At 52.4% G+C, this 13,405-nt stretch overlaps 4 protein-coding genes across 4 annotated transcripts; 2 read left to right on the forward strand and 2 right to left on the reverse strand.

Moving 5' to 3' along the window:
• Window positions 1-2,125: 2,125 nt before the first annotated feature.
• On the forward strand, window positions 2,126-2,995 carry K460DRAFT_275034 (lytic polysaccharide monooxygenase; the record flags this gene model as incomplete). Its single annotated transcript, XM_040928003.1, has 1 exon — window positions 2,126-2,995. The coding sequence occupies one exon, from the start codon at window positions 2,126-2,128 to the stop codon at window positions 2,993-2,995; it is 870 nt and encodes a 289-aa protein (XP_040793384.1).
• Window positions 2,996-3,486: 491 nt separating this feature from the next.
• Window positions 3,487-5,999, reverse strand: K460DRAFT_350828 (uncharacterized protein; the record flags this gene model as incomplete). The annotated part of the gene is made up of 3 exons (XM_040931530.1): window positions 3,487-4,361; window positions 4,410-5,696; window positions 5,759-5,999. 3 exons carry the CDS (start codon window positions 5,997-5,999, stop codon window positions 3,487-3,489), a joined length of 2,403 nt encoding a protein of 800 aa, XP_040793385.1.
• A 568-nt stretch (window positions 6,000-6,567) lies between these two features.
• Window positions 6,568-8,544, reverse strand: K460DRAFT_273090 (Pet127-domain-containing protein; the record flags this gene model as incomplete). Its single annotated transcript, XM_040927850.1, has 2 exons — window positions 6,568-7,314; window positions 7,363-8,544. 2 exons carry the CDS (start codon window positions 8,542-8,544, stop codon window positions 6,568-6,570), a joined length of 1,929 nt encoding a protein of 642 aa, XP_040793386.1.
• A 1,140-nt stretch (window positions 8,545-9,684) lies between these two features.
• Window positions 9,685-13,331, forward strand: K460DRAFT_272860 (leucine rich repeat protein-like protein; the record flags this gene model as incomplete). Its single annotated transcript, XM_040927837.1, has 5 exons — window positions 9,685-10,181; window positions 10,239-10,892; window positions 10,939-12,042; window positions 12,100-12,611; window positions 12,664-13,331. The coding sequence occupies 5 exons, from the start codon at window positions 9,685-9,687 to the stop codon at window positions 13,329-13,331; spliced, it is 3,435 nt and encodes a 1,144-aa protein (XP_040793387.1).
• Window positions 13,332-13,405: the final 74 nt, after the last annotated feature.

Here is a 13,405-nt window from a genome sequence, read left to right on the forward strand (position 1 = left end):
ATTCACAACTTTCCCGACACAACCAAGCCATGCCTCTTGATGAGCTACTCAATTTAGATTTTGATCTCTCAAAGAGCTGTCAGTAGCACTATTCGCACGTACGCACAATTGGTTGTCTGAATCGAAAGTAGCGATATTAGAATCATGATTATTACTCAAAAACCTCATACGATATCCTGACGTTAGCTCCACGTATTTGATTGCAACGAAGGAAACGTGGTGCGAGTGGAAAGAGGGGTTCAAGAAGCACCGTCATAGGTCGTCATTGTAAGACCTGTTGCAACTCCTCGCAAACATGTCGTCAAGTATATGTACGATTGGTCCCAAGAACACAGGCTGCACTAGGTAGCAAATAACCTAGAGTTGCGATGCAAGCAGCTGGGACAAGCGCTACTTGGTGGGCAAACCATCGAGCCTGAGTCTTAGAGCTACGCATCCTCATCGTAGCTAAACTTTGCATGATCCCAACCGCGTAGTCGATTTGAATAAGCGAGGCTCGTGGGGAAAAAGGGGAATGATGTGTGTATTTTACGTAGGAGGGGTGACATGTAGACAGGTTACGCTACGACAGAAAGAGAGAGACACGGCACCGGAAATCTCCGCACAACCTTGGACGTGAACCCCAACATTACGGTAGCACCCGCAGTTGCATGACAAGCTGACGTTTCAGCCAGCTCTGGACTGGGTACTGATGTTTTCGTAGGCGGTACTTTTGCTCTCATTGCCACAACCCCATTCCGGATGCCTGCCTCCACAAATTCCTTTCGTCGCGGGCAGCTGGCGCAGCTTACTGCGCCATTCACAGCCATCGCTACAGCCGATGCTCGAAATGCTGAGTGCAACATTCATTACGCTCACGAAATGGGAAATTGGGCTTTTGCTTTCCCCCGCCACTGATCCGGGGGCAGAAACTTCCCACACATGCAAGCACGTACTACGATGTCATTACGTGCGATGCGAAATTGGTGGCTGTGAAAGGACGTACGTCTCCTCCCTAGTGCGTATGCAACTTCTCACGCATCATGATGTTGCTTGCTCTGCAGCGTTTTCGTCGTGCATCCTACGCAAGGTTGACCCGCATGCGCAGATGGAGAGGTCTACCAGAAACCAGAAGAGCCATTACAGGAGAAACACGTAGAACTGCGACGTTAAGCGGACGGAACAGTGCAGTGAGGCACGACCTGGAAAACATATCAATACGTCCAGGAACCAGTGGATTAGCGCCGCAGTCTCGTCGAATAACCCCCGCTCTCTTATTTCCCCGTACCCGGTCACCTGGTATTTGTTGAGGAGTCTTCGACTCTATCGACACGCCGTTTATCGATAGATTTTCGCCTAAGGCTTAAGGCTGAAACAGTGGCGCCGTGCGGCAAAGCGGGCGGGTGATGTTCAGGAGAGTATCAACCCTGTAAGCGAGCTCCAGACCCGAATGGCGATCCGACCACCAAGAGACTATGATAGCGTCGTCATTTCAAACTTTAAAAAAACAAGATCACTTCAGATCAGGGCATGGCACTTTCGGTACCACCGAAACTCACCAAGACTTCAATTTGCTTTCGTTGGCATCAGCATCTAGACAATGACAAGGCACTGTCACCTGCTCCACCCAAGAGATGAAAAAGGATCCAGGGCTGAGACCCAGACTTCAACAAAGAGACTTCGTACAATGCTTTGAAACGGGGCCTATGTCGCTATTGCTGAAGAAGTATGCGTGAGTCGGGCAGGCTTGCGTCTGTGGGCGTTCAACCTATGATATGAGGGTTTGGCAGATGCTAACTTCTTTCGTACCTACATTAGCGCGTTGACCTTCTCCTCATTATGGCACTGACCTTCAGGAACAACTAAAAGCCACGCTGCACATCCCTTTAGCTTCGGTCGAGGCGGGGCTGAGGAAAACGCCATCGTGTGAATGGTCTAATACAAAAGGCAGTCTCCTTCCCCAAGGTTGTTCCTCTTGTTCCCTACGCTACACTGCGCAGTCACTCTTTTCCCCAGTCATTCGTTGACCAAGTCACTCTTTCACATATAGCTCTGGAGCTAGCTGTCACTCACACTTTCGTTCTCCACAAAGACTCAACACTTCTTCTTTTCAACCAAACGCTCACTCCGATTCCCACACACCACCATGTCTAAGATCTTTCAAACCGGCGCTCTTCTAGCGGCCCTCCTCTCCAGTGTCGCTGGCCACACCTCCGTCGAGAAGTTCGAAGCCGGCGGCAAGACCTACCAAGGCTTCCGCCAGGCCTCCAAACAAGACCCAGGCAACCAATCACCTGCATGGTGGACCGGTCAAGGTTGGGGCTACCAGCCTGTCTTCGGTGACAAACTGGCACACCCAGACATCATCGCGCACATCAACGGCTCTCCTTCCCCATACACGGCTCCCGTTCAGGCCGGATCCAAAGTCACGTTCCACTGGCACCACGAGGGGTCCTGCAAGAACGGCGAGGAGGGCTGGGACTGCAGCCACCACGGCTGGACCGCCACATGGCTCGCCCCTTGCAACGGCGACTGCAAGAACGTCGACAAGACGCAGCTCCAGTTCTTCAAGATCCACCAGAGCGCCCTGATCGACTACCGCCCCGGCCGCTACTCCCAGGGCCCCAAGCAAGAGCAGTCCGGCTACTGGGGCACTGACGCCATCTTCTACGATAACAGCAATTCGCAGACTGTCAAGATCCCCAGCGAGATTCCGAATGGGAACTATGTTCTCCGAACTGAGGTAGCTTCCATTCACAATAACGGACCAGACGTTTCTCAGAGGCAGTTCTGGCCGCAATGTTTTTCTATCAACGTTTCCGGTGGTGATGATAGTGCCAAAATGCCTGCGGGTAAGAAGGGTACGGAGCTGTACCACGCAAATGATGCTCTGCTTCAGTGGAACCTCTACTGGCATGAGGCTGGCAAGACGTTCCCAGATTCTCCTGGTCCTGCATTGGCATCTGTCGCTCAGTCGAAGGCTCGTAGGAGCCACCCAAGGGAGTTCTCTTCTTGATTGCGGCACATCGCATATGCATCATGTCAATCGGTTCATGGGGTAACTGCATGTTCAAGTGGCTCTGAACAAAAGTGGAGCCTTCGTTTACATATGGATTTCGGTTGGGTTGGTTGGAATTTCTTTTCTTTCTGTGGACTGGTCTCACATCTTGGGTGCTTTTGATCACCATTACGATTCTCTTCTTTTTATATATTCTTACGCCTGAAACGCCCGCATCAAGCTCCGTATAAATCAAGCTATGTAGCTGACAGACTTGATCTTCTGTGAATCTCCTTCTCACGCCCTATATTAATATAGTAGCCTGCTTCCCCTGTCCCTGGTAAAAGATTCACGATGCAGAACTGGTGGTAATGAAAGAAATATTCGGATCATTCCTAGATTCAGCGCCAACCATGGCCAGGGCCCAAACTCCACGCAATGATGCAAATGCGCCAATGCTGTACCAGGTGCCTCAAACGCCGGCGCTATGCACAATCATCATCGCTAAACTACCCCCCCTTCTTCTCCGCAACCTCAGTATGCTGCGTCACCATCTTTTCGTGCGCATCGACCATGCTGACATCTCGTAGGCTGGGATTGCTTTGCGACAGCGGCCTATCGACATCTATGGCCTCAGCGCCAACTGTGTCACTAGAAACGCTGCTCGACAAGCCAGCAAACGCATCCATGCCGCCATTAACTTCCACCATTTCCTGTACCTCTCCGACATCATCGCCAAGTTCTGTGTTCGGCGTCAGTGTCGTAGAGCTCATGTTTGAATCGTTCCTGTCGTGGCTGTAGAACTCTTTAGCACCCACGTTACTCCAATCGCCATCGCCGTCGTAGGTTGGGGGATCTTTGTCCCACTCGCCCTGCGCGGTGGTTCCATAATCACCAAAGCCCTCCCACCCCGTCGCATTCTTTTGTAGCTCCTCCAAGAAATTCAGCTTGTCTCTCTTGACAAAGTCTTCGAGGGGTTTAGACAGCGGTACCGGCTCAACAGACGTAGCAGCTTCATTGGCGTAGATAAGAAGCACGGATGCGGACTCCGATGTTGCGCGCTCAATGACTTCCTGCAGACTGAGGCGGTCGCGCATGATGACTGGGTTAGCGGATTCTGTATCATACTGCATGCGCCACCACTGTTTTGCACCTGGGTCGTTGGATTTGATATCCGGATGAACAAGGTAGACGACGTCGCGGCGAGTAGCTACACCGTAGAGCTGGTATGGGTAATTCATGGCGTCTTGCGGGGTCTCCCCCTCTGGATACTCGGCATTCGCAGTGTCCATGGCAATATCCACGCCATCGTTGACAGATGGCTTGAAGCGACCGGAGATGCCGTCCAACGTCCTCCGAATCTCAGCAGCCTGTTCACCGAGGGCTAAAATTGTTAGATGCAGTTTCAGTAGTGTTGAGGGAGAGAACCTACCGGCGAGTCTGCTCTCGAGGCTCTGGAAGAGATTTTGCAGCTGGGATAAGACTACAGCATCCTGCGAGTTCACATCTGATCCATCCTTCGGAGGCTGGAAGGCCTTCATGCTCGTCTGTAGCAACTTCAGAGACTCTATTCGATTTACTCCTTGTTTCTTGGGAGTATGGTATTTCAGCCGCTGCTCTTGCGTGTCGATGTCCTTTAGCTGATCCTCGTATTGTTTCATATCCCTGTACATGCCATCAATGACATGCCGATTCTTCTCAAGGTAGCGATCAACGTAGAGGGTAGCAGGGATGCGGCAACCCAAGTCGGTTGCGTCCGTCTTGGCGGATGTCAAGCGAAAGATGAGGATATTGCTAATGTCGACAATGTGCGCACTTCCCGTGACCGAGGAAAAGAGAGTGTCGTCGAGAACGTCATATATGCTCAAATCAGGCTTGGACTGCACGCGTGTCACAGTGGAGTCAAGCACGAAGCTTTCCCGAATAGCCCCGCCAGCGTTGAAAGTAGATCGCAAAATACCATCAAGTTGCGCATCGGCAACTTGACTCTGATATGCGAAGCCCCAAAGTACGAGAAATTTGAGGAGATCGTCGTCTGGGTCTTCGATGGGCGGACGTGACTCTTTCCAAGCGTCTAGTTCCAGCATAGAGCCAGTGGAGCCGTACACCCTGTCAGTATTGTCTAGGAATGCCATCAAACGTTGAGTCTCATGTATGATGTCCAGTCCATATTCCTCGGCAATACCAATGGTAGTATCGATGATGCGCGCCGGTGGTGAGGGGCTTCCTTTCCACCAATCCTCGCCCACCCAATAGTCATTTTGCACGACGCCGGGAGCGAGCAAGGCATTTCGGAATAGTGGTATCGAGTGAAGGATAGGGATGAGGGCGGGGAAGTAGTTGAAACTGGGCGATGGCTTAAGGATAGCGGGTTGGCCCTCTTCGCGCTGCCGCTGGCTAGGAACTGGATCTGAGATGACCTCTGTAGCCGTTGATACCAAAGCCCATTGTGACGAGTCATAGTGGTCCCTCTTAGCGGGCCCAAAGACTGGCTTCGAGTTGCCTATCACTCCCGATTCTTGCGTGTTCTCGATGCCTGTCTCTGTCAGCCGTGCGCTGCTCACACCCTCTCTATACTGACTCTGTACAGGCGCGTCGCCAGCATGCGTCGAGACTGCGGAGTGTTGGCTACTTCGCGAGGGCGGGCGCGTGGGTGCTCTGCTGTTTCCGGTACTGTGGGGGTAATTCTCAAAGCCTGGGGCATAGTCAATATTGAAAGCTGGAGACACCGAGCTGTCAGCCATGTCTAGTCGTGTAACTTCAAGAGCGGCGGCAACGTACTGGGAAGCGCACCACCTGTGTCTTCGGTCCTATAGCTACCCGCGCCGAAGGCGGTATCATCCCACGTAGGCTTGGAGTCCCTCAATAGAGCTTTGAGCGGCTCGATATCCATGTCGTAGAACTTCTCCGCCGCGGCTTGGACATTGTTGCCAGTTATCCCCAGAAGCTGTTTGGCCTGGTCTTTGTCAAGCTGGTAGAAAGTAATTTCCAGCAGCTGAGCAACATCCTGGTCCGAGGCCATGGTCGCGGCTCTTGTGTGGTAGTATGTAGTTGCGAGATGTGGCGGCGAAGTGGGTGAAGCGCTGTGGAGCTATGACGGAGGGCAAGCGGGCGCGAGTAGCTTTGGGCCCGCGAAAACAGGGGTGAGCAAACGGCGCTCGGCCAGCAGCACTGGCGGTAAGGTGCTGGCAGGTAGCAAGGGACGTACGAGGACCTGTATTTGGGTCTCCTGTTATGGCGGGCATGAGTGGGGGAGGCAATGGGTGAGCTTCACCGAGACGATGCGGAGCTATCATGTCGCTAAGTGGAGGGGCAGGCATCTCTCCCGCCAAGGTGCTACTCCAGACATTTTGGACCGACTAATACGTGAAGAATAATATAATGCCTAGACGCGACTTGGTTAAAGACGAAAAAAAAGCCCTTGCTGCTATTGCTATAGTATCCGTGCTTCCCAAAATTGATTTCTTGTCCACAGTACTTTTACATGCTACGTAGTCTTACAGCATACACATTATAATACAAAATACACTTAGCAATATGATACCGGGCGCGAGCTCGACTCCATTACTTCTATCCCACCATGGTGCTTATCAAGGTGCAGTTGGCAGTGCCTCCTCCTGAGTAACGTCAGATCCAGGACCAAGCGGCCTATATACGTGCACGCCTTGCGCCTCGTCTAGTTTATCTTGTTTCTTCCTCCACTTGCGTCCGCTATCGCTATAGCGCTGAATCTTATCGCGGTAGTGTTTAAGCCCTACGTCGATTTCCTCCTCATCTTGGCCAATGAGCTTGCGCCGTCGCTCCTTGACCGCGTTGTATAGCTTCCAACGCGTCTCCTGCGGAATGTCTTTGATGTGATACTCGATCCTCCAGTCGTCAATGATGGCCAATTGCTCTGGTCGCTCCACATATTCCCCGTTGACCTTGCTACGGACAGTCAAGGTCCATCCCATTAATGGCCCATCCGAGTCGTTGTTAACTGTAGAGGATTTCTTGGCGGTTGTCACCGTGTCCTGCGCATTGGCCTCGATATCATCTTCATTTCTGTTGGTGACCTCTTCTTGCTGCGACGCTACGTCCGCACCTTGGGCTTCCATCGTCGCCGCCGTGTTCTTGTCCTCGTCGACTTGCTCGTCAACCTCATCCTGTATGGTCTGCCAAGCGGCTTGCACATCTGGATCGTCCCTTCCCACCCCTACAACAGTGCGTGCAAAGTCATTTTGTGCTACATTCCCGGCACCCTGGATCTGATCCGCCAGTTCTTCCGTGACTGGTTCAGCAAAGACATACATGAATGACGTCTTCCCTTCGCGTGAATCAAAGTGGAGTCGTAAAGACTTTCTATTGTTAGCATATAGATGGAGCGTAGTTGAGAGGCAGCTTACCGTGTTGGGGAACTGGGTAGTTGCGCGGGTCAACAATTCATCCACTAGGCCAACAGAGAGCTTAAACTCCTGGTTTCCCAGGCAAGTGTCGTGTTGCCCATGCAGAACAGCATCCATATCTGGTAGGCTGAGGTACTGAAAGCCGAATATGCGTTCAATGTTATGAAAGGCGATGAAGATGCCGTCCATTCGGCCCATTCGAACCTGCAGAGAGTACTTCAATAATGTTGCTCGAGTCATGTCGTAGAATTCTCGCTCGAATGATTCCCACTGGCCCCGCTCTTTGCGAAGCTGGTAGCCTGCACCTTCTTCGTATTCTTTATGGTTCATGCGGATCGAGATTACCGCCCTTGTTTTCAAGTCGAATATGCCACTACCCGGAAGACGTGGGTCATACGCATCAAGTTGAGAGCGCATCAGCAGGTTTCCTTGTTTCGAGTAGTGGTAGCATCTGCTGGCATTGTCTTCCACTGGCGCCTTTTCGGGACTCGATCTGCGGTATCGCTCAAATTCGGTCCGTTCTGTAGTCAGGAGCTTCTCCAGGGAATGTCCGAGCCAGCTCATAATGTTCGGTCGGTCGTAGGTCTTGTCGGCGTCTATCGCATACACACCGTCTTTGTAGCGGAGGAAGATGGCGCTGGGCCCATAGGTGAGTTTGGAAAATCTGGGCGAGGGGTCTGGGAATTCGCGAGAGAGCATCTCGTGATTGAGTTGTCTAAAATTAGAGAGGATGAAATGAAAGTGCTGCAGAATGCCCGACATGCTGGAGGTGGAGCCGGTGAATTTGGAGCCAAGTCTTTTCGTCATGGCCAGCAATTCTTCGTCTTTGGAAGATGTCTTGTACTCGCTGAGGGCATCAAAATCGAATTCGTTCACCGGCATGATCTTCTCGAGGTACGGATCAAAATTGTAGAGTCGAGAGCGGGGGTCCTGCAAACGGTAGACGCCTGGGTTGAATAGCACGCGGTCGAGACCGTAGGACAACATGGGGACTGGCGGCTTCTCGACATCGACGGGCTCGAATTGGAGATTTTCAGGGTAGAGAATACTGATGGGCAGCTGTTCCCTGGGTTTGGCTGCCTTGCGCTTTCTCTCCGTCTTCTTGTCACCAAGCAAGGCTTCTTTGACAGGCTTCTTGCCGCCAAGTGAGGTCTCTTTGCGAGGCTTTTTACCACCAAGCATGGCCTGTTTGAGAGACATTGGTCTCCCCATCTCCACTGTCTCTTGTGCCTTATCCCCATCTTTGTCATGTCGAGTTTTCGACTTTCCTCGACGCACCCTCTCCACCGGTTGTGGTTCGATCTCTTGTCCTTTCTTGCCCTCTTGTCCTTTCTTGCCCTCTTGTCCTTCCTTGCCCTCTTGTGAAGCCTTTCGTGCCCTGGACGTCCTGGACTCTCGCTTGTGCAGGGCCGCAGAGGCACTCCATAGTCGTTGAGGAGGCGGCTGTAGCTGGACGCGTGCGGCGCAGAATAGACAGATGGGGCGACTAGGCCATGGCGAAACTTGTCTGAGAACGCGACTCAGCATCGAGAGGGGCGGGCGAGCAAGTAGGGCATGCGATGTCGTCGTCGAAGAGATGATGGCGGCGCATATCCAGAAATTTGGCCGCGGACCGTGTCACTTTTTCCCCTAGGGACCCTTGCCGATCACAGTGAGATCGCCGGCTGACGTACATTCATGCCACAGCAACCACCACCACCACCGCCTTTGCCCTGCCAAGTTGACGCGCGGAGCCATCTGGGACCCACCGCTCCGCCCATGGCGTCGTTCTACACTAGATGTTAGCCTGCCCGTCTTCTGCACTGTTTTTTTCCTGCTCATTCTAATCCTCGCGGTTGGGCCCCGCTGTTGTGTGCCGGGAACAAGGCCATTCATTGCCAGCGTGCGGTTCTGGCACAATCCACCGAGCAGCCCCTCCAGTCTGGATACCGAGCCATCGCTGGACATGCCAATCGCAGCCACGGCCTACGGAATAATAATGACATGAGCTGATGTCAAAACAGCTTGCCAATCCACGCTCCGCTGAAAGCCGAGCAGCCCTGTAATTGAAACATCTCTACTCTACCACCACCGTCCAAGTCCCCGTACAGCTTCCCACCGCTAGCAACATCCTCCCGTCTCCTGATACGACTGCGCCCCGAGTCGCCCTCGTTCGACTTGCCGTCCTGTCCTGATATCCGACCTTCTCTTCCCTCTAGACCTCTGTGAACGCGCCTTTGGACGCGCCAATTGCTCCTCCTGCGCCGACTTTCCGCCCTCCGCATGCCCTGTTCCCGCCGCTGAGCTCGTGCTGAGCGGCGCACGCCAAGCTGGTCGCGCGGCATGTCCAAGGACAAACGACGAAGCATTTTTGGCCGCAGCTCCCTGAGTGCCCTCGGCTTGCAGGTGCCCAAAGATGATTCACAACCAGCAACGTTGCTGCGAAAGCGGCGGGCCGCCTCTTTCATGTCCAATCTCTCAGACGTATCCCAGCATGGAGAACACTTGCAACCCTTCGACGGCACCACTGCCTTAGCCGAGCCGCCTGCGTCGCCCCGACCAACTCTCTCGCGAGGCAGCATCAAACGTGCAAGCTCCGTCTTCGGCTCCTTCCGCGGCTACAAAGAAGACGACGAACCTCTCTCTGCAACGTCTACACGCACCTCGACAGGGTTTGGGGAATATTTGGGCGAAGACGTACGCAACCGCCAGGCGCTACATTATGGCGAGGTGCAGACGAGCAGTTCCATGTTCAGGAAGAAGAGGGAATACCTGGTCCTGACAGAGACGCATTTGATCCGGTACAAGCATCATGCCAAAGCCGCAGAAGCTTTCCCAGCGTAAGCCCTACCCTAATTGGAAGCTACCATCCCCCGTCACACACTAAACTATCCTAGCATACAATCATCCTATACCCGTATAAATACCCATCGACACAGTTCAAACCCTTCGACTGGCTCCTCGCATGACCTCCAATCCCTGGCCTCGGAAACATCTGGCGACCGCGATCATGGCATACCTTTGCGCCATGTTGTCGCCGTCTATCATCTCGACGACGGACGACCCCATTTTGCGTTGGAGCTATACTATCTGGACGACGAAACCAACCACGCTTCCTCCATGACGCTCCAGTTTGGAGACCCAGAGGAGATGTATACATGGCTTACCAACATTCGCGAAGCTGCCAATCGCGCAAGATTGGCCGACGCAAACCCTCTATCTGCGCACAACTCCCACTTAGCCGCCCGTGTGGTTGAAGCCGAACGGGACTACGTTCCTCCGCACTACGCCATCTACAAAGTCGTTCTTCGTCCACAAGGCAAAACTACTTCGAGGGCATCGTCTGACGATTTTTCAAAACTTTCTGCTTCCGTATGTTTTCTTGCAATTGGCATACACAAGGTGCACTTGATTCCATTATTCAAGCCGCCAACCCAACGATCCTCTAGCCCGTCGTTAATGTCCCATAATACCCAATCCGCCCATGGCATCCTCAATCTTACTGAAGTCAGCGTTAGTGAAGTCGACGACACCTTTACACTCACATTTCGGTGAGTACGAACGTCCTTGCTAATAAGCTATGCTGACCTCAATTAGGAAGCCACTAGAGCGTCCCAAGATCCTTCATCTGGCATCGCTTGCATCACACGACATCGCCGTCCGTTTACAACACGTCGAAGGGAATTTAAGACCAGAGTGGGAATCGCGCCCGTACCAATTCCTCGTACCGGACCATGTAAATCATGATAGCGCCAGACAGGATAGCCCACATCCAATCGACCAAGACTCCTTGGATCGCACCCTGATCGGCTACTGTGTGGCTTACGATGTACAACCTGAAGTCATCAGCTATCAAATCACGTATCCGCCCGAAGATCGCCCGCGTTTCGAGCTTCTGCGACCCGTAGGCATACGTAGAACCCAGTACACCATACTTGAGCTTCTGGCCGTCATGCGGTCCCTGCGGTACAATGAAACGTTTAGTGGAATATCTTTCAAGGACGTACATTTGGATGTTCTGAATGGGCTGAAAGACCAACATGGCGCCGAGCATTTATGCTTGAAGACCAAGAGAGGCACATATGCGCGCTTGGACATTGAAGAGCTTGAACGGTCTTGTCTATTGGTGCAAGAAATACGAGCTCTGGCTTTGACGAATCGCAACCTCAGGAGATTGGATTTTTCATCGTGCATCACACGAAGCCCTAAAGACCATGGAGAGTCGGGTGCCAATGCCCGGGACATGGGCTGCGGCATAGTAGAAGCTTTATTTCCTCTTTGCAAGTATCAAACGACCAACGTGGACTGGATAGCTCTGAACAACATTCAGCTTGGCGATACCGACCTGGATTATTTAGTCGCAGCCGCGGTCGAACGAGTTTGTCACTTACGGGGATTGGAGTTGAGTGGTTGTGGCTTGACCGATCGCGCCTTATCGCTGATTCTAGACGCACTTCGAGCGCAGGAGACCACCATGGAGTGCTTAAACCTATCGTCCAACCCGTTTCGGCTGTCACCTGCCATATTCGATTCCCAGATTGGGGTTTTTGGCTACCTTACAAGGCTTGACCTTTCGCATGTCGCACGCTCGTCCGGCCTCGAATCGCTCATATCAGTGGAAACGTTCCAGGCATGGAGATTACAGGAGCTTATTCTCAGTGGAACATCACTCAACTCCGCCATGGTTGATGCAATCGCTAGGTGTGTTGCTACTCAGAACAGCTTGTTATCGTATTTGTGTGACTAATAGATGTATAGCTATCTTGTCAATTACAAGCAGTCTAGCGGTCTCCGAGAGCTTCGGTTAGATCACTGTTTTCTTACTGGAAGGGACATAGCGTACCTGCTGCATTCCATGACAGAGCATCCTGGCAAGGCTCGCGAGTTGCATCTGGATGTCAGTGAGAATAATATCGAGGAAAACCTCGGAAAGCTAACAAGAGCTATCGCGAGCGGCCTTGCCCCGTCTAGCTTGACCATCCGGCTGCTCGAATTCGAAGAGGAAGCAGACTTTCGGAAGATGATTCTCGCGCTCGCCGCAAACAACACCATCCGACAGCTCGACATTTCGCGGGCTTCTTTACCTTGTGATGCTTCAGAGGATACCTGCCAAGCTATGGAGAGAATGTTCGCGGACAACACAAGCCTCGAATGGCTTGACATATCTGGTGAAGACTCTCGTTTGGAAACCACCAAGCTTGGTGTCGGGGTGAATCGAGCGCTGCGTGGGCTGCAAAGGAACAGCACCCTGCGCGTCTTGTACATCCGATGTAAGCTTCTCTAGTCGGAGTGGGTCTTCGTGACAACGCTAATCTACTCAAGATCAAAAACTCGGTATACAAGGCGCCAGTACACTCGCAGACGTTCTAAAATCAAACACAGCTTTACAGTATTTGTACTGCGAAAACAACGGCATTGCACTAACGGGCTTTACCGACCTCGTTAACGCTCTACATCGAAATACGACACTCCTCTATCTTCCTTCGATGCAAGAAAGCCGGCAGATGGCGCTCAAACAAACGGAGGACCAGGTCAAGCAGATGCGCGATGACGTACCCGTTCATACACAGTCAAGGTCAGTCTCTGTCCGGAGCAAGCTTGCAAGTAAAGTAAGCGGCAAGGGTCCAAAAGAAAAGGTCCACCCAATGGGTCTTTCAGATCAAGACATCAAAGCAGCGCTCGGCTTAGTGGATGAGAGCTGGGCACGACAGGAGTACCGACTAGAGCAGTATTTACAGCGCAACTATAACATCGCGCATGGTATTCCAACTGCAATGGATGTCGACGAAGAGGAATTTGAGCGCCCAGACACAGCAACAAGTCTGAGCAGGATTATTGAAAGAGTCAAGATCGAAAGCACACCTACGACCGAAAAAGATGCTCAGCTTGGAGCGGCTACTCCGGAAACGGACTACGACATAACGCCCCTTGAAAAGCAGCTTGAAATGTCATTTTCGCATAATCGACTGGCCTACACGTCGACATCCTAATCGCAAACACCCGGTAAAAACGAGGCTGATCACTAGCCGGCAAGCCGTTCTTTTCACACTACCTATTATTGTCT

This window comes from Cucurbitaria berberidis (assembly GCF_010015615.1).
Source record: "Cucurbitaria berberidis CBS 394.84 unplaced genomic scaffold K460scaffold_1, whole genome shotgun sequence".
NCBI lineage: Eukaryota > Fungi > Ascomycota > Dothideomycetes > Pleosporales > Cucurbitariaceae > Cucurbitaria > Cucurbitaria berberidis.